The sequence below is a fragment of the Apostichopus japonicus genome, chromosome 14, assembly GCF_037975245.1.
Source record: "Apostichopus japonicus isolate 1M-3 chromosome 14, ASM3797524v1, whole genome shotgun sequence".
Taxonomy (NCBI): domain Eukaryota; kingdom Metazoa; phylum Echinodermata; class Holothuroidea; order Aspidochirotida; family Stichopodidae; genus Apostichopus; species Apostichopus japonicus.
In genome coordinates, this window is record NC_092574.1 from 7,801,365 (window position 1) to 7,824,283 (window position 22,919).

Genomic DNA, 22,919 nt, shown 5'->3' on the forward strand with positions numbered 1-22,919 from the left:
ATTATACTACTGTGAAGTACCAAATTAAATCTTCTTCCAAAAGAAAGTGATGAACAGCGTAAAACATTTTGCAGAATTATTAATATGCAGCTAGCCCTGTTGTGTCTCAAACAATTCCAAAGAGCATCGACAAAAGTAGGTCTTAGCTTGGCCTCTGCAACAGTAGGGCTCCTGTAGTTCTTGCACCAGTAAGCCTATACTGTATCTCACTGCAACTACAAGACACTTCTCGATTAGCAACTTCACACATTTTTGTAACTGAATTTTTCTGGTCTTTTTTAAATGCAAAATGGTGGGCAAAAATGTCACTGTTACTCCACTGCACTGCCTATAAAATCAAAGTGATCTTTTAAGCAATGAAAATCTAAGGTTTACAAGCCATCTATCTTTCACTCAAAACATGTGCAGATTGAAAATCTGAAAACTCTTTGCAAAATATCACAGCTGCGAGTCACAGCAATCTTGTCTCAAAACTAATGTTTGTATTTTTGCGAATTATGACCAACTGCATGTAGAAACGTCTCAATAAATAATTTTGTGGGTGCTTGGCCACCTGAAGTGTATTGGTAATGTGATATTGTGACACGAAACAATTCTGCACATTTTTGTGTTACCGAACCCTAATACTATCCTACCGTTGTTATTGTATGCCACAGTGAAGCCTAACCAACTCGGCAGTTCCATGCTCTGTCGGCGAAAATGTCTTTACCAAAATGACAGATAATTGTGTGTTGTGGGTTCAATTTTCTTCATATCAGCTCTAAAGCAGTAATATTACTAGAGAAAAAAAAGTTTGCATCCCAGGGACGCAAGTCCCCAATATAGTTTGCTTCCAGTAAAATAAGCTTGCGTCACCATCTAACACTAATTGCGTTTATTGTATGACCTACTTTTACTGATCCTATCACTGTCTATACTGTGTGAATGTTCTACACAATATATAGAGCAGAGTGCAACCCAGTTTATTTTTAGAAGGAATTGTTTTTTAAAAGAACGAAACAAATGTTTTTTTGTTATATTTTGCATAGAACTAGTTGTGAGTGTGTGTACTTCGGGTTTAAAAAAGTTTGCGTCCCCTTGACGCAAGCAATTTGAAAATTTTGCATCCCTGGCTAAAACATTGCGTCCCAGACGCAGCATCCAGCGTTTGTAGCAATGTTGTCTACGGGCGTCTTGTGTCGTTATCTTATGGAATTTAACTCGGAATATATAGTGGTTACAATTAGTTAAAAAGTGATGTACAGTACATTGCAGTAAGTGCTCTTACAAATTTGGATGGAGTGCTCCGTGAAATTGACAACTTCTGTACGTGACAAATTCCCGTATATAATGATGCACTTGCAAATTCCCACTGAGATTTGTCATTGACTTGCCCCGGGCAACGGAGCAATTTTTAACGTACTGCCCTGCATTGTTTAATAGTGATGGGAAGTTTGTACAGTTTCCCCTGAGACCAGTTCCATTTTTAGGGGCATCTTCTTTATATTGACACTTTCAATAAACACTTTTGATGGTAGAATGAGAAGGAAGGGCAACGGCCGGAGGAGCCGGTCGCTGAGGGTGCACAGTGTTAAAAGATTACCAGGGCATACTAGACACGGTAGAATGAGGTGCTAAGGTTCTGAGGAGACAGGTAAGCGAGGAGCGAAGTAAATCTTCTTTATATTGACACTTTCAATAGAATCAGTTTCAAGAAATGGTGGCATATATTGACACTTTCAATAGAATCAGTTTCAAGAAATGGTGGCACTCAGATATTTTACCCATCCTGCCCGCTTCATTCTGAGATTCTTAATTATCCACAAAAGTCCATTGTTTTCACTTTGCATAAAATAACAACCCCCCCCCCACCCCCCGCCCCCATTCCGAAACTGCCTTAACTCCAAACCATCTCGGAAGGTTAGCTACTCGTATCATATCCTACATCATTATCTACCACTGTCATTAGCTACAGCTGTACCTACCTCAGCAGGCTGGCTGCTATTTGAAGAGTGAAACATGGCTGCCAGGTTACGTCGGGTTCACCTCTGATGATGAAAATGCCATCCCCGCAAGAAGTCTGATAAGGACAGAAACATGTATGAGAGACTATTTAAATTTTTTTTTTTTTTTAGCAAGTCGTGGTTATGAAAATGAAATTTCAAAGAAATCTAGCAAAATACTGTTAATATTGCTCTGATTGCAGCATACTGCAATGAAGTCTTTTGGACACAATCGACATTGTGACGGGAACGTCAAAAGTGAGGTACATCCAGGAATATCTTGATGACCAGTGGAAGAGGAGATGCCAAAGGTTAGTGTCACCTACACCAGCACAATTGCCACGTTCTTCCTGTTTTGAGGAAAGTGCCACTTGTGCTAGTTCAAAAATGAACCTACTGATTATCACAAATTACACCATTTAATTCTGCTCATATGTGTCGTCAGTGACACATATTGCCAGTGGACTGACGTGCAGGTGATGTTCAGAAAGCTTCAATCTTCACTATATTGGCAGAGTATCCCCCGTGTATCTCTCTTGGTTAACTAAACACTGAGCATTAAATCCAAATTTCCATCCAAATAGTTTTTTTTTCCCTTTAATTAGGAACTAGTGATTTCAAGTATAGTTTTAAATACAAACATAGGGTACTGATATTCAAGGGTATGTGCTCAATGCAAAAATTACTGTCAAGGACTGATCATAAATTCTAAACCATCCATGATAACAGTTAAAAAATTATCAAAGGTTACACCGCAGATGCCTTGGTCCTCCTCACCAGTGTTTAATCATTTAACAAATTGATTTTAATCATTTTCTGAGATGTATACAAAACTTGGCAGTTTACAACATATCTTATAGTTCAGAAAACTAACACAGATGTTGTTAGGTTTTGAGATTCCCAGTGAATGTTTTTAAACAGATACTTTGACAAGTTTACCACATGAAAACAAGTCCTATTTCAATACCTTCATCATACATACCTGTCAGATTTGAAGACCATGAAGGAAAATTTGGCTGGGAAAATACCTCTTAATTGCTGATATTACCGATGGAAGGGCAGTAAGCATGAATTCATAATGCCCATACTTAATTTTATAGATGCGAATATATGTAGTAAGGCTACCTATTGTAGTACAACACCGGCATCAAGCTTGCTCATAGTTTATTTCAGTAAGTACCGACCATTAATGTATTGTTTGCACAACTGATGTATCCTTGTTAGCCCACATTAAGCCTCAGGTAGCCTTAGTTACACTGTGTGGAAGACATTAAAATATGAGGTTTCAGCTGTGGCATTCAACATTGCACCAACTTCACAGCATTTGGTCCTCTCCGATTGAATGCCAAGTATGCATATGACTAACAATCCTGCAGCCTTTCAAAACTTTAGATTAGACATAAGCTAGGTAATGCTGATACATGGTGCTACACAATCAGCCTAGGCTAGTTCGAACAGAACTAAACTGGGTTTGAATAGGCTAGGCTCAATTACAAGTTAACATGCTAGGCCTCAGGCTACAGTCTGTAGGCCTCCTTGGTAACAACAAAGTGTTTTATATTGTGGATATTCTTTCTTCTTCGATGAAGAAAGTCTGATTTCTGGGAAAAGGTCATGGCATAATGGCTTCTGTAACTGAAATGGCATTGAGAGAGACTGTTCAGAAATTGAAAATCGAATGATGCACTCACCTCAGCACGTATGTAGGCCTAACGTTAGATAGGCTAAGGTTCAATACATGAATGTACGTGCAATGTACGCTAGTAAGTGTACTGTCTGATTCCAATACCATGTACTGTGTAGCATTATGTCCGCCATAATTTCGAGGCAAAGAAATGTTCTGCTCTTGTAAAATGTAACAACGTCACCAAAAACAACGTTGAGTGATTAAATTAATAAATAATATTATCAAATAAAACATGTTTCATCAAATTATTATCTTACTTACGAAACTCGGTTATTTTTTTCGAAAAATGTCACATATATTTCAAGACAGGTTGGCGCCCAGAACCAAAAGTAGTGAAATACACATGACCTATCCTGAAAAGGTCAAGTATGTCGTCACAAACTATTAGCTAGTTTTGTAAAACCAGCCGTTTTAAATAATCAATTTAGATAAACTACATATCATCAAGTCTGTTGAAAAATTGCATTTGGTATTTGTGTTAATTATACTATATGTTACAGTTAGTCGGCAATAACATTTCAAGTTAAAAGAGACAAGTTAGGTTCGATAATAAAGTCAGCCACCGGACTAAGCTACAAATGTACCTACGATGAGAAGCGGACGAACAGTAAAAGTACGAGGGCACTAAAGAAAAAAATATATAGGTGCTTAGCGATCGCTGGTTTACAGGTTCACAAAGGCCTAATATATAGCTGTATTATGAAGAGCACGTTTAGCACTTATATGGTTATCGGTTATTTCCTCAAAGTTTAAATATCCTAAGAACTTCTCATGATTTACGAATTATTTTCATTGAGGCCTTTTAATTCCAAAATTACTCCCAGACGACGAAAGAGGCTTTAAAAGCCCATGAATGCGAGTGCACCTGTCGTCGATTTACACTTGACCAAGGTACAATATATGTAGTTTTGTTCACCGTACTGTACTGTAGTTGCGCAATCCCGCAAAAAAACAGCATGGGATCATTGGTTAACTACTTTCCACTCATGAGCAGGGACGTAGCCCCTCCGTTCGAGTATACCCCGAAAAATAACATTTAACTAAAAGCAGGAAATATCATTAAAGCCCTCTTTTCAGGTTGAAGGAAGCTAAGCGACCCTGCTCAATCTTCCTCTCGCATGAAAGTTCGTCTGCTACATAAGACAATACTTTTATTATTATTTATTCAACCCTGCAGCGTGGGAAGCGCATTTTGGGCAAAAATCAATTAATTGAAAATGAATTCCGTTAAGTGTTATAATGCCCCATTGTGAGAAGTGCCCCTTTTAATATTCTGCTCTTCCCAACCCCACCTCACCCCACCTCACCCTTCAAATGAATTTCTGACTACGTCCCTGCTCGTGAGAACGTTTCAAAACCCTGCCGTGAACTGAGCTCCCAGAACCTCATAACAAGTTATAACTAACTTATGAAGTTTCATTAAATTTCACACAATATTCGGCATTTTCGTAACTGATTAATTGAGTCCGGTCGAGAAGCAAGTACAATATGAGAAGAGATGATGTATAGCCTAGCTTGGCAGAACTTCGATCAATGGTCTGCGAGTTTCATAAGACAATATAGTACATTTTGCGACTGTGGGTGTGGTTTTGCGGTACATGATTCTCAGTTTGGCTTGTTATAGTCTACTTTAAAAATTATGTTAGGAAACTGGAAGTATTGGTTTTTGTCCCCCAAAATATGTATTAAACTTTAAATACTATATCATTTCGTTTTTTTTTATACAAATTGGTGTGACAATGTGAATTATTTTATAAATTCACTTCTTTTTGTTAATTTCGAACTGAGTTATTTTCGTTCATTATTATCTGTTTCATCGTAAATTCCATACTGTCCATCTGATTGCATTTTATCACTCGATGTTTGCAAAATAAGTTAAACTTGAATAATGGAATTTCATGCTGAGAAAATGCATTAGTGGTGAAAGTTTCCCCCAACTTCACCAGATCGGAAACCGGCGTCAATATTGATCTTTCTGTCTACTAGTCGGTAGCGTTAATGGGAAATATTTTACATTCGTTCGTCTTGGGAGACTAAGTTGTAGGTTAGCTCGTCAACACCCAGGCCTTCCGAAGTCCTAAGCGAAATATTGCAGTTTTTGTTTTCGATGAGGTTAAAACGGTTTGTACTGGGCTTTCTTAAAGTTTTTTAAGTGATATATACTTTTTGATATAAATAGATGTAGTATAGTTACATTTCCCGATAAAGTACATGACTTTCGATGAACAGCGGTAAGTAACGATAGGTTCGTTTCCTTTGCGTTGCAAAATAATAACATCATTGACAGACAGTGGTACAGTCATACATAGTCATACTGGCATAGGCTAGTCTAGGCTAATACTAGTATTCTAGATAGTATAATCTAGTTAGTACTACTGTACTACTAGTAGTAGTAGTAACATTGGTAGTACAGTGTAACTGTTATGCATAGTTAAATTTAATACAGTTATGTTATACATAGGCCCAGTATTATGCTGATAGACACTGTATTTGCTGTGTTTAAATGTCACTGTTTTGATTGAACATTTAATCTTTGTATATAGCCTTATAAAATTAGACAATCATTAACATAAACATTAGCCTACACTACAGCTTTTCACCTATGTTGCATCCCATGATGCTGCATAACGATGCTACAAGTTAGCCTGTGTAAATGCAGCCTGCGCTGAATTTGCACTCCAGGTTGCATAAAAAACATAACTTGCACATTTGAATTTAAGATTAATGGGGGACAATCACCTAAACAAAACAGCTGAAGAGACTTCTTTTCTAAATCACAGAAAAACCTGTGTTCCATCCCATTTGCCATCAAATTTTGATGAACACATTTTCCTGGTAGGTTCCTCCTCCAAAGATCAACTTACCACTCTATCTTCAACTTTCTTCTGTTCCATTTCAACCAGATGTAGAAGTTGGTTGCAGATGTAACTACAACCTTGTCACAGCAAATTATTGTTAGTTTGAAGAAAGAACACAGTTTTATTGTAAACTTTAAATAGATTTCTCCATAAATACACTTCTCTTAAATGGCAGTATGTTTTCTCCAACAGAAATAGTCTCTTGTGCAAGGAAGGTGGTTCTCATGGAAAATAAGTCTGAAGGTATGCCCATAGTTATCTTCTTTTATTTTCACTCTTGTAGATAATGACCACGAGGAAGATATTATTCACTTTTTTATGATATGGTAAACTAGTGATTTCTTGAGGACCAACCAGGGAACAAGTTTGCTACTTTGTTTCCAAGAAATATTGTGAGACTTTGCTAAATTGTATTAAAGAATCGCTTAATACTTTCTTTATGTGCAGTAGTTGTGTTGAAATATATATATATTTATTTTTAAAATATGCACTTCTTTTTTGCTAAAAATTGTAGCCTACACTTTTTCTTAACCATAGGGAAAATTAATGCAAATGCTAGAAATTTTGTGTAGCAGTTGTGAAGACTGTTTTTTAAGGTAGTGATGTCTCTTATAAAATACTATGGTTCCTAACGCTTTGAGGCCTTTGCATAAAGCGCTCTATAAATATTTGCTTATTATTATTATTATTAACATCTTTGGCCTTGTATTGCAATTTGACCAATTTGAATAACATTTTGCGATGCAATACTGGATAAATTATACATTCACCCGAACTGCCAAAATTGCAATTTAGCTACCTCACAGATTTTATCAAGATATTGAATCATCTTTTATCTCCATGTCACAGCAGTATCACCAGTACTTTAACAGTATATTTATGTTGTGTTCACAAACCTTCTGTGTCTTGTATTTGTGGAGATGAATGTTGTTTAAAAGACGACTACATGACAACTCTAATGTTCTTTTTGATTTCTGTTCTTGTATTCTCTGAAGGAGTTTCCCAGGTATTAGTTCATAAAATAGAAGAAATGAGTATAAGCAATACAGATATGTCTACGGAGGATGGAGAGGATGCCAAGGAGAAGACGAGGCTCATCTGTCAGGTTCTTGAACTTCAGAACACACTAGATGGTGAGAGACGGACCATTCATTTTGTCGTTTGTATATTTCAGGTCTTCATTGTTCGGGCACAGTCGATGAGGAAATTATGTACCTTTAGTTTGTTCTCTCCTCTGAAAAGACTGGGTTGGGGTGTCATGGTTACTTGGTTGGTATTCATGGCAGGTAATTAATTAATGTTCACATTTGTATAGCACTTTAGAGGTTTACATTTTTCCCCTCATCCCTGCCTCCCCCCCCCTTCCCTTCTTCTCCTCATTTCTGCTGTTTCTGTAAACCCTCCTCCTGCAGCATCTCATATCAATCAAGACACATTTTTATAATGATTCTTGTTGCAGATTTATCAGTGAGAGTTGACAAAGTAAAAGAAGAAAACTTGAAACTGAAATCTGAAAATCAAGTCTTGGGACAGTATATAGAAAACCTGATGTCAGCGTCTAGTGTTTTCCAGTCAACGTCGCCCAAAAATAAAAAGAAGTAAGTGTCCATTCTCTCGACTTTGAGTAACTCGGCTAACACGAATGTCTCTCTAGTGGTTATGTTGCACACATTCTCATAAATTTTTGTATCCATTGACATTGACGTAAATTGGTCTATTATGTGTCTGTGTTACGGTTTGTGTCACATTTGGAATTTTATATTTCTCAGCATGATGTCTGCGAAAAGGCATTGTGTGTGTCAAAAGAATTTGCATAAGTGAGCACTTTGTGTACACGGAGTAATTGTAGTGACATGGCAAAGTTCTTGCCAGACTTTGCCATTGTAATTTAAAATTTATCATTTTGAAACTCTCAATTGTGGGGATGGATATTAAAATTAGTCCTTTGAAAGTTCCAGTATATGTAATGTCAGTTTGATGGAAATTTTAGCAGGGTATTAAATATTCAACCTACAATCGGGATATCTTCAGGGATGCACCGGATTTGGTATTTTAAATCTGGCCAGATGCGGGTTCAGCCGAAGAGTCCGACCGGAATTCTGCCGGCCGGATTTTACCTGATTTTGGGAATGAACAAAATGTACACAGTGTGAAAAGTTGGGATCAATTCATACTCTGTGTGTCATACCTAATAGGGACAGCTTGGATTGATCCATACTCTGTGTCATACCTAAAAGGGATAGCTTAGATTAATCCATACTCTGTGTCATACCTAATAGGGACAGCTTGGATTGATCCATACTCTGTGTCATACCTAAAAGGGATAGCTTAGATTAATCCATACTCTGTGTGTAATACCTAATATGGACAGCTTGGATTAATCCATACTCTGTGTCATACCTAATAAGGACAGCTTGGATTAATCCATACTCTGTGTCATACCTAATAGGGATAGCTTGGATTCATTCATACTCTGTGTGTCATACCTAATAGAGACAGCTTGGATTAATCCATACTCTGTGTCATACCTAATATGGACAGCTTGGATTAATCCATACTCTGTGTCATACCTAAAAGGGATAGCTTAGATTAATCCATACTCTGTGTGTAATACCTAATATGGACAGCTTAGATTAATCCATACTCTGTGTGTAATACCTAATATGGACAGCTTGGATTAATCCATACTCTGTGTCATACCTAATAGGGACAGCTTGGATTGATCCATACTCTGTGTCATACCTAAAAGGGATAGCTTAGATTAATCCATACTCTGTGTGTAATACCTAATATGGACAGTTGGATTAATCCATACTCTGTGTCATACCTAATATGGACAGCTTGGATTAATCCATACTCTGTGTCATACCTAATATGGACAGCTTGGATTAATCCATACTCTGTGTGTCATCCCTAATAGAGACAGCTTGAATTGATTCATACTCGGTGTGTCATAGATAATAAAAAGGGCTTGGATAAATTCATACTCTGTGTGCTTATATATGTCTCGAGTTAGCATGTGTAGGTGTTTCTGCATGGTAGAATACAGCATATGTACACTTTCCATTCACCAACACAGTTTGCCTTCACAAGATCAGAACTAGGTCTGATGAGAGGAGGTTGCAGGAGGGGAGGGGGGCATCAGGGGCTATAGCCCCAGGGATAATTAGGCCATGGAAGTATAGAATAATGAATATTATATTCTCATTTCCATCATAATATGTACTTAGGAAAGTGAAGACTTCCAAAATGCCGTAATTGTCCCCTGGGGACCAGCCCGGCCCTTGACGCTGTTAACCAGAACAGTGCTCTTGTAGTCCAAAACCTTTCCTCACAGAATTTATCTCCGTCAAAACATGTTATTGAGATTGCAGATATCTTAGATGTACAATGGCTCATTGGTTCTAACCGTGTAGATGTTGCTGTTTCGTCCTTATTACTTTTAATGGAAGTGATTTTTTTGAACATGGTGTAAAAACCCTCTTTTGGGTTCTAAAATAACAACGTCTTATTTCAACTATCTCCCTTTCCTGCTGGCAGACGAATTTCTAAAAAGTCGTTGACCCCAGATCAGCAAAACTGGCAGGTATGGTATAAAGTTCAAAGGTCACTGTACATGAATGCAATCAGAGCTGTAGTGTGAATTACCTATGCTGGAAAAAAACTAAAACTTTTTAATAATTTCGGTTTCTTGCACGTTGCATGCTACCATATTCACATTTTTTTTGCTACTGTACACCTTCTAGGGCATGGACAGAAATCATATTTATTTTGGTTATATACATATATAAGAGGGTAACAATCACCAACCTTTGTTCACCTGATAAGAATTTAATTTATCCTAAAAAAGAGTCATTCCTTTCTCAGTTCCATTGGAAAGTAATTTTTTATTTATCATGGCTTGGGAAGCATGCAGAGAAATGATTTTCAGGTTTGGCAGATAAAAAAAAATCTCAAGTATTTTAGTATTTTTCTTTGGGTTTTCTTTTTCTTTTTATGTTTTGTTAAGTTGTAATTATTTTGTTCATATAAAATTGACATTATAGCATTCAATCTGTCCATTCTGAGCAAGTCTCCAGCAGTAATCCTTTTGAAATAGGGAGAAGGAAAAGGGGTGAGGTATGGGAAAGGGGGTGAGGAGAGGGGCGTAATGGAGAGGGAATTTAAATAAGCTCATATTCTGTTGTTGTATGCTTTAGCATTACATGTTAACTACATACAGTGAACAAGTCATCTGAAGCAGGGAAAATCCCTTCTTGGTAAATTTAAAGTAAAACTGTTTCTATACTATTAACAGGTTTGATTTGTGGTCATCGATTATCTTCATATTGATCTACCAGTGTTTGTTACATTGTAACAACCATCAGACACTAGTTGAGAATAAATTCATTAAAATGTGAATTAAGAGATAACCTAATCCGGATTAATTAGTCCATGACAGTGACAGCTGGTGTATTGCTTTTCGAGCCCCTGGTATTTCAACATTTTTTTATACTTGATGACCCCAAATTTCACCTTAATCATCCTGGTGAAGAGGGTTATAGGGAGGAGATATCCGCCTCTCCTTTGAGACAGTTGTACGGGTGTTTAGAACATTGCAAGATGGTGTTTTGTTGTGTGGGCTTCTGATGAAGCCTATTTTGCAAGATTTTTCCACTTTTATTCCGCAATTATCAACAATTTTTTTCTTCCGTTTTTTCGGGGGGGGGGGGGGGCAGCCTCCACAATATTTTGGCAACCCTAAAAAAGATTGGCACCCACAGTTTGAATACCACAAGTGGCTTCAGAGGAGATGTAGAAGCCAGGTTTTTCTTAGGTATTTTCAGACTAACTTGATAGTCCTTTAGGTTGCATACTGCTCAGCTTGAGTAAGTAATAGTGTACAGTATAACGACAGTGTACATAGCAGATTATAAAACCATGCAGATTTTTGGAAGGGGCTAGTTGTCAGTGTTACTTTAGGATATAAACATAACCTAGAACTCATCTCAGAATATAGTATTTACTGACCGATACTTATTAATCTTTCACTGCACCTCATTAAGTTCTCAGGACTAGATATTTCCCTTGATACTATCTGTGTGCTATGTTAACTGATTTAGGTTCTGGTCACCTATTAAGTTTAATACTGTAGCACTTGTCCTCATATATTTTCAGAATAATCTCTCGTCCTGATCATAGGGTTAAAAATCATCAGTACTGCCCTCAAATATGATAGGAAGTCAGATAATGGTCACCCATGCTCAAATTTCAACAAACATTTGACTGCCACCCGACAAGTATATGCAGACTGAGACATTTAATTGTCCAGTTTGAACAATTCCTCCATGAAAGTACTGTGCTTTGGAAAACTTCTAGCAATTTTTAGTGTACTGATTTATGTCTGGTGCCAATACTGATGGAGTGATGATCTTTAAGATATGAGTACTTATAATACAAAGTGGCATATCCATTGACTCAGTTTCTGGCATAACTATAAATAATCAGTGTGTTCATAGGAAAGCTACAATTAGTAACGTGGTGTGCTATTAGCTAATTATGCAAAAAGCTGTTACTGGAATCTGAAGTCCCAAAGTTATGAAATTAGGCATAGATGTTTTGGAGATTCACAAATGAAAATTTGATGAACATTACATACATATAGGAGACGAAACTCTCTGTATTGGAGTGAACAGAAATCACTAAGGTACGAGTGACCAGAATCGTTGTAACAACGTAAGCTAGATCGATCTGTGTGAACCAATCCTGAGATATATATCCAGTGGTAAATGTATAATTTACTATAAAGTGGTTTGGTCAGACATATATGCACAGTTGTATCGAAACAGAAAACTGCCCAGGGACAGTTCAACTTCAGAACAACTGTTTCTGTTAGCTGAATACTTTTATACAAGTTTGCAGACCTATACATTTAGTACTTTACTGTACAGGGTAATATTGCAATGTACAGAGCGATTTTAATGTTTGTCATTTTTTTCATCTCATATTTTCATAACTTCATAACTTACATTACAATAATTTCTTCCACCATGTTTTCTTCTTCTTCTTCTTTCTTTTTTTTTCTTGGACTTTTGTTCTCTGTTCACATATTGACCATCAGTCATTACTACTTGTTTATTTATTTTTTAAATTTCTTTTGGCATTTTTTGTAAGTTTTCCATTACTATCGTTGGTGACTTTAAATGTTTGCTGACAAGAAATGAATAATTACATCCTCTGTAGATACCTCATGAGTCCAGGACGCATGCTTCCAATGTGAGGGGGGAAGAGGGGTGTGGCATTTTATTCATGGACACGGTCTTTCTATATTCTCAAGTTTCTGATTTACAGTTACAGTACTTCCAATGTATTTCATTGTTGGTTCTTTGCAGGCATAATCGATATAGTGTAAGGTAAAAAAGTTCCAACAGACTCGCAGTTTATTATGGATAAAAGCATTCACCCAAGGGAAACTTGTACTTGTACTGTTAAGTACTGTGATGTACTGATGTAATGTGATGAAAGTAAACTTGTACTGTGATAGACATGTGGGGATGCTGAAGTAAATTAGTACGCTGCACACCAGTTAATCTTTGACTGATTTTCTCCATTTTTCCTATTCCGATATGGAATTTTACTGTTTGGTTTATGTAATCAAACTTTCAAGAATGTCCGTCAAGGTTTTGTTTTCTAATATACAAAGGTAATAAGTTTATATGAAAATCCTTTCCACAAGAAATAAAGCAATACAATACCACACATGTCCATCATGTAAATGCTATGCACACAAGGTTACAGTACACTGCCTTCAAATGCAAGATACTAACATTGCAATATAATTCCTTTTGTGTCCTACAAAATTTCATCGGAAGCGGGTCCGGATCAGAGATTAACGTGTCACCTCAATAGTCAGGTGGCTTAGCAACTTTAACGTTACCGGCCGGACAAAAGTACCAAATTTGACATGGAGTTTCTTTTCGACCTATCTATCGATTTTATCCGTGGAACCCACTTTATCGGTTCCGATTTTTCAAGATGGCGGCCAAAATCCAAGATGGCCGCCAGAAAAAAAGGAAATGTCATATATCTGGCTGTAAAAATCAGAGATGAACAAATGAGGGGTCAATCCAGGTGTTTCCGGGGTCACTGAAACAGATGATGATCATGGCATGTTGCTTGAGTAACCCACTTCCAAGATGGCGGCCAAAATCCAAGATGGCCGCCAGAAAAAAACCAAATGTCATATATCTGGCTGTAAAAATCGGAGATGAACAAATGAGGGGTCAATTAAGGTGTTTCCGAGCTCACTGAAACAGATGATGGTCATGGTATGTTGCTTGGGCCACCCACTTCCAAGATGGCGGCCAGAATCCAAGATGGCCCCCTGAAAAAAAAGGAAATTTCATATATATTCAATCTCCAGACCCCCTGTGCCCTTTTCTGATCGGGACCATCAAACCTTCCGTCCTCAAACGTGTAAATGAAACCGGGCTAGCACCCTGACTATATGTTATGGCTTGTATTCTAATTGTGTCACTTTGGTTGAGGAAGCCACTTAGGACTTATTGGGGAACTTTGAGGTGTGGATAGACACTGTCGCAAACCCGTTATTATATGGGAGTTACGAGTGTCATGTAGGACTGATTACATTGAGTCAACTATATAATAGGGTAACTTGAGGGAAAACAGACCAGATGTGAATACTGACTCATTGAGAGATTTTGTAGGATTGTGCACCCTTCATAAACACAACGTCAATTGTGCGAACAACACACGCCAAGTCAGGTCACTAGGCATCTGGAGCATTTAACTCGTTCTTTTCGAACCTGTACCCCAGGGCTACTGTTAGCGAGGATCTCCAGGAAGACTTGTTGTCTGGTATAGACAAGCCCACCCCCCCTAGTAAAACGATAGCTTGGGTTCGAATCTCTCCGTTGGTGAGCTCTTGACAGCGGTAGCAGCGATGAAGAAGGGAAAGTCCCCGGTCCTGATGGCCTCCCTGCTGAGTTATATAGGACTTCTGGGAGGTTCTCGGTGGGGACTTTAGAGACGTGTTCTCTACCGCTTTCCAGTTGAATTACATGAGCAGAGAAAAACACAGAGGGCTGGAAATATTGTTCTCCTCCCAAAGTCGGGAGACCCTTTGGACCCTAATAGGCGTACAATAACGCTGTTAAATCTGGACTACAAAATCCTGGCCAAAGCATTAGGAAATCGCTTAGCGAATGTGATGCCGGATATTGTAGGTCCTCTCCAGACTTACGCTGTGCGGGTCCTTCGGATTGAACTCAGTGTTTATTCGTTGGTTCTCGTTACTATATAAGGACGTCACGAGCATGGTCACTGTTAACGGATTTACTTCTGGTCCCTCCCCGGTTCGAAGGGGAGTCCGTCAGGGTTGTCCCCTCTCCCCGTTGTTATATATTCTCTTCAGCGAAACGCTCAGTACCTCGCTGGACAGATGCTTGGGGTTTCGACCTTTCAATGTACCGGGTGGGGCTAGAGTTAAATGCGTGCAATATGCCGATGACGTCACTTGTATTGTGTCGGACCTCGTCTCCTTCAAGCCTTTATCGAAGGTTTTGGCCACCTTCTAAGAGGCTATGGTGCCAGACTTAACAAGTCCAAGACCAAAGGGCTGCATTCAGGAGGTTGGCGTGGCCAATCCCTCCCGTTCGATGCTACTTTGTCAGATGTCATGATCAGGGTAATCGGCATCTGGCTAGGTTACGGTGCCCCAGAGGCCACCACTTAGGCAGAGAAGGCTGATCAGGTGGAGGCAAGGCTCGACACATTCAATCGGAGGTGACTCTCCCTCCATGGGAAGGTTACAGTTGTCAATCGTTTTATTTTTTCCTCTCCTTCGGTATCCTGGTACGGTGATCGCTGCACCAGGTTATTCCTTGGTACGATTGGAGAGGATCATTTTTTATTTCATTTGGGGAACGTGCAAACCAAACCTTCTCAAAAGGACCGTTCTGTAAAAGACCCCCTTGAGCGGGTGGGCATGGTTTGGTCCACCTACCATCTTAACTGCGCTTTCTCCTTTTGATAGGTTTTTCCTTGCGTTTGAGAATCCCTCATTTGCCTTTTTTGGTTCTGGGGTGGTTTTCTTTTTCGCCACTACTGGCCCGGATCCTTTTCCAATAACCGGCCAAAGGCGACACGCTCTTCGGGGTGTATACTCAGATTGGTGACTCACTTTGTAGAATCAAAGAGGAGGGTGGTCCAGATGTTCTGCTTAACGTGGCCCACTCGGCTTGCCAAACTGCCATCTCTCCAGATGTGTGGTGTTCTGTGTTGTAAGTCACTAGATAGCCGTCTCCGGGACTTCGCGAGGAGGATTGCACATGGGGTCCTCATCACTAACCATTTTCGCCTAGTCAGGTGGCGATTAGGTTATGGGATTTGTCCCTGTGTGGGCTGTAAAGCCATTAGAACTATGCAACACCTTTTGCTGGAGTGTCCGGTTGGTGTCGGAATAATGGTTTCACGCCTTCATTATTGGTGTTATTGGTTGTTATTGTTGTTGTTTTGGTTATTAGTGTCATTGGTTGACCTCAGATGTCTAGTGACCCGACTTATATGTGTTTATGAAGGGGGGGGGGGGGCTTGTCTATACCAGACAACAAGTCTTCCTGGAGATCCTCCCTAATAGCAGACCTGTAGTACATGTCCGAAAAGAACGACCTAAATACCTCAGATGCCTAGTGACCTGACTTAGCGTGTTTTGTTCGCACAATTGACGTTGTGTTTATGAAGGGTGCACAATCCTACAAAATCTCTCAATGAGTCGGTATTCACATCTGGTCTGTTTTCCCTCAAGTTACCCTATTATATAGTTGACTCAATGTAATCAAGTCTTACATGACACTCGTAACTCCCTTCGTAACTCTCGTAACTCCCGTAAGTGGCTTCCTGAGCCAAAGTGACACAATTAGAATACCAGCCATAACATATAGTCAGGGTGCAAGCCCGGTTTCATTTACACGTTTGAGGACGGAAGGTTTAATGGTCCCGATCAGAAAAGGGCACAGGGGGTCTGGGGATTGAATATATATGAAATTTTCTTTTTTTTCCAGGGGGCCATCTTGGATTCTGGCGCCATCTTGGAAGTGGGTGGCCCAAGCAACATACCATGACCATCATCTGTTTCAGTGAGCTCGGAAACACCTTAATTGACCCCTCATTTGTTCATCTCCGATTTTTACAGCCAGATATATCACATTTGGTTTTTTTCTAGCGGCCATCTTGGATTTTGGCCGCCATCTTGGAAGTGGGTGGCCCAAGCAACATGCCATGATCATCATCTGTTTCAGTGACCCCGGAAACACCTGAATTGACCCCACATTTGTTCATCTCTGATTTTTACCGCCAGATATATGACATTTCGTTTTTTTTCTGGCGGCCATCTTGGATTTTGGCCGCCATCTTGAAAAATCGGAACCGATAAAGTGGGTTCCACGGATAAAATCGATAGATAGGTCGAAAAGAAACTCCATGCCAAATTTGGTACTTTTGTCCGGCCTGTAACGTTAAACCTAAAAATTGTTGCTAAGCCACCTGACTACAAGTCTGAAATTATGAATGTTAATGTGCACTGCTATTAGGTCACGGTAACCAGTAACCTAGTTCAAACATTTTGTTTCTATCATCCAAGAAATCTAGCAGAGCAGGTATTGACAAGAATGAACCAGTGTGTAAAGGGATTGAAGTCTGAGCAAATAAAAAATTTGATGAACTTTGAAGTAGACAAAATTTAGTCCCTTCCATAAGGTATCCTTCCAGCTAATGCGTCCCCCATGGAAACCTTACATGAATGGTCACTCTGGGAAAACCCACTATGCGTCCCACTCTAGACAAACTAGAAATTCTTGAAAAGTTAGCCTTAAAATGTATCACCTGAAGTTTTATTTGCAAACTTTCTGCTTTCATGATCATCATCGGGTTTCTTCATTTCTTGTTTCACATTTTGTCACATTTTATATTTCTAGAAACATTTTTTTTTTAACACATATCATCCAGACAAAACGGAGATGCACTTATTTTATGGTAGCTCTCGAAGGTGGAGAGGCAGGCAGGGAGAATAAGTTACAGTAGAGGAACAAGGGGACATTAAATATGAGTTAGGATGTGGGCAGGAGGAGGGCGATGAATCGATTATATCTGTCTCAGTCCTCAGACTAACTTGAAGTTATCAGTGTAAAAAGACTGTCAAGAATTCACATGGAAAAGCAGGCCTGATGGAAAGAGGGTTAGAGGAACAGGGGGGCGGGGGGGACAAAGGGTCAATTGGAGGGCCAGGAAAATGATGGAGGTTGCAGAGAAAACGAGGGATGAAGAATAGTGTATCCTGGTTGTCATGATATACTTATATATAGCCCGATGACATAATTGTCCCAATTGGCCATCCTTGCTCTGACACCTCTTGTTTGCAAGCAAGAAGGTCTTGTAGCTTGAAGAGTGAACCCATGATCTATACATACAGAATGGACAGTGTCATTGCAAAAAAAAGGTATTCTTTTTATCCCAGTGATCGAAATGGTGCAAAACGAGTAAATAATGAAAGACAATCCAATCCAAAAGTATTTTATCAAATTCGGTATATAATCATTAATTCTTTGCTATCATTTTATCAATAGTTAATACGACAGTCTTTTACACAACCCACTTCTGTAGAAGCTTCCAGGGCGATTACTAGAGAATGGCAACTTGTACCATCTTCACTCCACCTTCTTACCAACCCCAGTCCCCCTCAGCCCTTGCCCCCTCCCACCTACTCACAGACCCTCAGATGTGATAGCAAAAGCCTGCAGGTTGTAACTCATTTATTCCATGACCCTGTCGAGTTTATATCATGTGGAATTAATTGCAAATTTGTGGTTTGTTCAATCTTTAAATCTTGACGATTCTACTTTATTCTCCAGGGCTGGTGGTGGCAAAACTAAGAAGACCGAGAAGTGACTGAAAGGTTAGCCTACTCATCCTCCTCCCGGGGACGGTCGGGGCTGAATCGGCATGATGCAGGACGCCCTCGATTACGCTGGATGTGCGAATAAATTTTTGTTTGTTTCTCGCTTGTGATCTTCTGTGACACCATACCGCAGCAACTTTGAAGTGTACGAACATGTAAACGAGAGTGCAATATTATTTTGTATTTAATAAGAGGTATGCAACAAAAAAAAACAGTTTTAATCGTGTGAACTTAGTCAAAAAAGAACCATCGTTTCTCTTAAATCTTTCATATAAATGTCGTCAGTTTTTCTATAACAGTGTCGTGCTGATGTAAAATGTTTGTATTTTACGTGGAAGGGAAGAAAAAGAAGAAGTTAAAGAAGGGAGGAGAAACTACCAAGATCGTTTGAGATGCTTGTTCTAAGGATGTCCAAAACCGAACAATTTTCGCTGGAAATATTGTTTGCTTTTTTCTCCAGCTTAAACCATTTGTCTTTAGTTAACATTACATTTGTTTGTTTTTGTTTCATCCTGAAAATATAACGTATAACTGAAGCTGGCTATGGTACGAATATGGGTGAATATCTTAGAATCATATCCTTAATGTAACCAGTACCATTTACCCCAGTTAGAACGAAAGTTTGTGAAAATGTCCGGATACATTCTTATCTGCAGGAGAAATAATAATCCAAACCATCCTCTTTCCCTTTACATGATCGGGGAGGATAAACTTGTCGGAAATGCTAAAAGAGAAATCTCGCTTTATTTGGGAGATATTTGATTGTCATTGTGTGATGTTATATTAGTGACACAAAGGAGGTGAAACCTTCTACTTATGCCTCTATTTCCTTTTAAAATTGCGAAGAAAAAAAGAAACATTGTTTTCGATAAAGCAAATGCCAATGTCAGTCTATAAGGTTATATAACAAAAGCAAAAAAAAAACTTCAATATTTAAGCATTGGCAAAACCCTTTACCTTTTCACCATTCAAGCATCAGTGTGTCGATGATGTCATATTTGGACTTGCTCAAGTCTTTGTCTTCTTATAAAAAACTTTCACATCAGCCAATCATGATGCTTTGGTCGGCTTCTCCTTTAATAAGGATTATTGAATTTTTCTCTTTGTCCTAAGCTTCGATTGCTAATGCAAAAGTCCATGGACTCCATGGAAGGAAATTTCTCATTCAGGTCTGCATAGGTGGGAAATCTTCATATTCAAAGCCTAATGTAGATAATGCTCCAAAGAATTTGAACATTGTGGGTGGGGTTGGGAGGGGGAAGGGGAGGAGGGCATGCCACTGTTAGCGAACCATTTCTAAAGTCATAGAAAGGTAGAGTTGATGGAAGCGGTGCCAGGTCGTCATCTAACAACATCTTTTGCATCAGGACCCGTATGGTCAACTTATCATCTTCAAGGGTTACAGTGAGCGATACAGTATCCTTTGATGGAGTCAAACACACCTGTGCTGTTTTGTGTGGGTGTGCGTGTAGTGTGGGTTTGTGTGATCTTAGAAATAAAGATCAAGTAACTGACATGTCCTCAGGATTGAAGTCACATCATCTTCAATTGTTTTTAAGCACAATGGAGGGGAAAGATTCAGCCTTCAAATCCTTACCAACTAGGAGTAACATAAAGTCACAGCGTGCTTCCATCTCATATTGGTGGCAGACTGTTTTGAAACATGATCCAAAACTTGACATCGCGCCATGGAAATAACTTAGATTTGACAATGTAAAGGTGCATATGAACCCTTTCCAAAGCTTGACATTTCATTTGTCAAATTCGTAATTGAATTCTATCCACTTTGTTGTGGTCATAGGCTATGGAAGACCTTGTCACTCCCCCCCCCCCAAAAAAAATCATTCTAAAGTTACAATGGTTGTGATAAATTTCATTGCAATTTTTTTTCTTCTTTTTTTCTCATATTTGACTTTTGGTTCTTATCGGACTATTTGACCATTCCTTAATCCTTTGCAGTATATTATTATATTGTACGTTCAAGTACTATTGCTATTGAATAATGTTCAAAAACTGGTTTCCAGTTCATATGTTAACAAGTGTCATTTTCACATAATGACCTGCCCTGCATAACATTCATCCTTTAACAGATACCGTAGATTGAAACCGAGGCCATCTACCTCTGACTATTTTATGGTAATGACTTACTCAGTGGGTTGTTATCTTCCACTTTTTTTCTTTTTTTTTTAAGTTTACCTTGACTTTCTTCTTTTAAAAGTTTCCATAATCTTGCCAGAAGTTAAGAGACACTCATCCATAAATGATCATTTGATGTATACTTTATAATACCATTTTGTTTCACCTGCCAAAAGGAAGACTTGAAGAATTTATACCCTCATGTCGTAATAAAACTGTTATAAAATTTAATGGAAAATATGGAAACGTTTCGAATGCCAAGAATTGAATAAATGGCAAGAAACATGTGATTTCTTGTGATAAAATCAACAAATTGAGCGAATTTTACCGTCGTACTCTATCAAAAATTGGGGTTGGTGGGGATCGGGGGATTTATAACCCTTTCAAATTTTGCTGTTGGGAAACAAAAACATGAAACTGACTAAAAAAGCAAATATTCCACGTCCTGTCTTCACTTTCTTTCCTCATTTTTTAAAATCATTTCCTTTTTGCTAATATTTGCTGTACAGCATTTAACCATATTTTGTCATCTTCATTTCTTCCTATATAATTCTGATGATATTGATAGCAACTGTTGAAAAAAAAAATACTAAATGTTTCCTTGAAATCATGTTATATTATACTGTTGTTGTTCTCTTTCCTATTGTCTGTTTTTGATAACCTGTTATGATGGTCGTTTCCAATCAATCGATATGAAATATTTGATCGGGGCCACTGGCTGATCTCATCTGTTGTCAAATTAAACTTGTTTAAAAATGGTAATAATTCGCCGAGCTGTTTTACGATGTACATTATGTTTTTCACAATTTTAAGCAGGAGGGCAATTATGAGTGAAAAAAGGGAGAGCGATCATGCGATCGGACTTCAAACGTATTTTCCAGTGGTGTGCGCACTAAGAGGGGAGGTAGGGGAAGGGGTGTAACTTTCAACCAAGGAAGTATTAGACCATTATCACAATAATCTCGACATCCGAGACTATCAGCTTAAAATGTTAACTGCGTTCGATCCAGGCGCGTAGCCAAGGGGGGGGGGTGGCGACGGGGCGACCGCCCCCCTGATCATTTTTTTTTTTCTGTACGTTTTTATGATATCGCTAGTAATTTCAAAATAGAAAATACTAAGATGCTTGCAAGGCCTGGAAAGTGCCATTTCCAGCGATCTTGGAGGCATTTTCGGCCAAAATTTTCGCTTCGCGCCAACCCATGGTCGCGCTACGCTTAGATGGTTTCCAATTCCGAATCTACGGCTCTGATAATTTGCCTAAAGGTTCGCCCCTCCCTTGACAAATTCCTCGCTACGCGCCTGGTTCGATCCATCCCTCGGCCTTCCATTACCTCCCCTCCCTCCAAGTTCCGGAGAGTTCCCTCCCTTTGCCCTCCCCTAGCCCCCTCGCCGTCTCCCATTCCTCTACATATCCTTTGGTTCACCTCGTCTTTAATAACCATCACTTCATATACTAATACTATTTACGGCCGACGGAAGATTTGTTCATTGCTCTCAAATCTACGGTAGCTTAAAAGAGACATATGAAAGAAAAACTGTCTTAAAAAAAAAGTTAAAAGTTTGAGATAAAAAATCAAAATTTTGAGATCTGAGGACAATTTTCCCCCTTCCTATGTCCCTATTAAACCACCGTACAAATTGCAACGAGGACGGCTTTTGTTTTTATAAGTTTCTTTTTCTTTTATAAACTTTCGTGTGAATGATTAACCTTCCAAACTACGAATCAATGTTTCTTAATTTGTTTTAAAATATTGGATTCCATTCAGAATTGATGGATGCATAGCATGCACGATTGTATGATTGGTTTATTGATTCAATGCAATACTTTCCTTTCTCAAAAAAATATGGTTAGGCCTATATTAAGGAATTTGTTCTCTATGTTCGATTTTTTTGATCATCAGATGAAGTATGCAATTTTTGAAGACGTATCACTTTTTGCCTTGGAAATATTCATCATGGATATACACATTAAACTTATATTTATGGTTACTGTAGCTGTTGCTTTGGGTGTGTACACCTGCTCAGCGGGTAAGTATATACTGTAATGAAGTAATTAATGTATAAAGAACGCTAACATAGTTCACAAAATTATATGATTAGATGTATGATTTCATCATATTGCTATCTTTAAATATTAAATTTTACATGTATAAGACGGCAAGGCCTTTATCTGTACGGTAAGGACACCTGATTATCCACGAGAGAATATCGGCGTAGCGGATTAACCGTCGCGGCTCGGGGGCCAAGGAATAGATGGGCCCCATATAAAGCGATCACAGGTAAAGCAACCATTCGCCGAG

The 22,919-nt window shown here is 38.7% G+C and overlaps 2 protein-coding genes across 4 annotated transcripts in view; one reads left to right on the plus strand and one right to left on the minus strand.

Annotated features, from left to right (window-relative positions):
• Positions 1-4,022, minus strand: part of LOC139979875 (uncharacterized) — a 40,353-nt gene extending 36,331 nt beyond the window's left edge. The window contains exons 1-2 of one of the 2 annotated variants that reach the window (XM_071991057.1): positions 3,931-4,022; positions 1,965-2,059 (exon numbers count right to left, since the gene is read on the minus strand). In XM_071991057.1, coding sequence (XP_071847158.1) covers positions 1,965-2,000 — 36 coding nt within the window. In that variant the 5' untranslated portion in view covers positions 2,001-2,059; positions 3,931-4,022. Of the gene's footprint in view, positions 1-1,964; positions 2,060-3,926 lie in introns of both variants that reach the window. The other variant, XM_071991058.1, reaches the window with a different exon arrangement.
• Positions 4,023-5,676: 1,654 nt separating this feature from the next.
• Positions 5,677-21,231, plus strand: LOC139979737 (short coiled-coil protein B-like). Of its 2 annotated transcripts, XM_071990803.1 has the most exons (6): positions 5,677-5,790; positions 6,720-6,770; positions 7,523-7,660; positions 7,987-8,125; positions 10,068-10,113; positions 18,434-21,231. In XM_071990803.1, the coding sequence occupies exons 2-6, from the start codon at positions 6,752-6,754 to the stop codon at positions 18,452-18,454; spliced, it is 363 nt and encodes a 120-aa protein (XP_071846904.1). In that variant the 5' UTR covers positions 5,677-5,790; positions 6,720-6,751; the 3' UTR covers positions 18,455-21,231. The 2 variants fall into 2 exon arrangements, with proteins under 2 accessions (XP_071846904.1, XP_071846905.1); XM_071990804.1 differs by lacking the exon at positions 10,068-10,113 and having other exon boundaries at positions 5,681-5,790.
• The last annotated feature ends 1,688 nt before the right edge of the window (positions 21,232-22,919 follow it).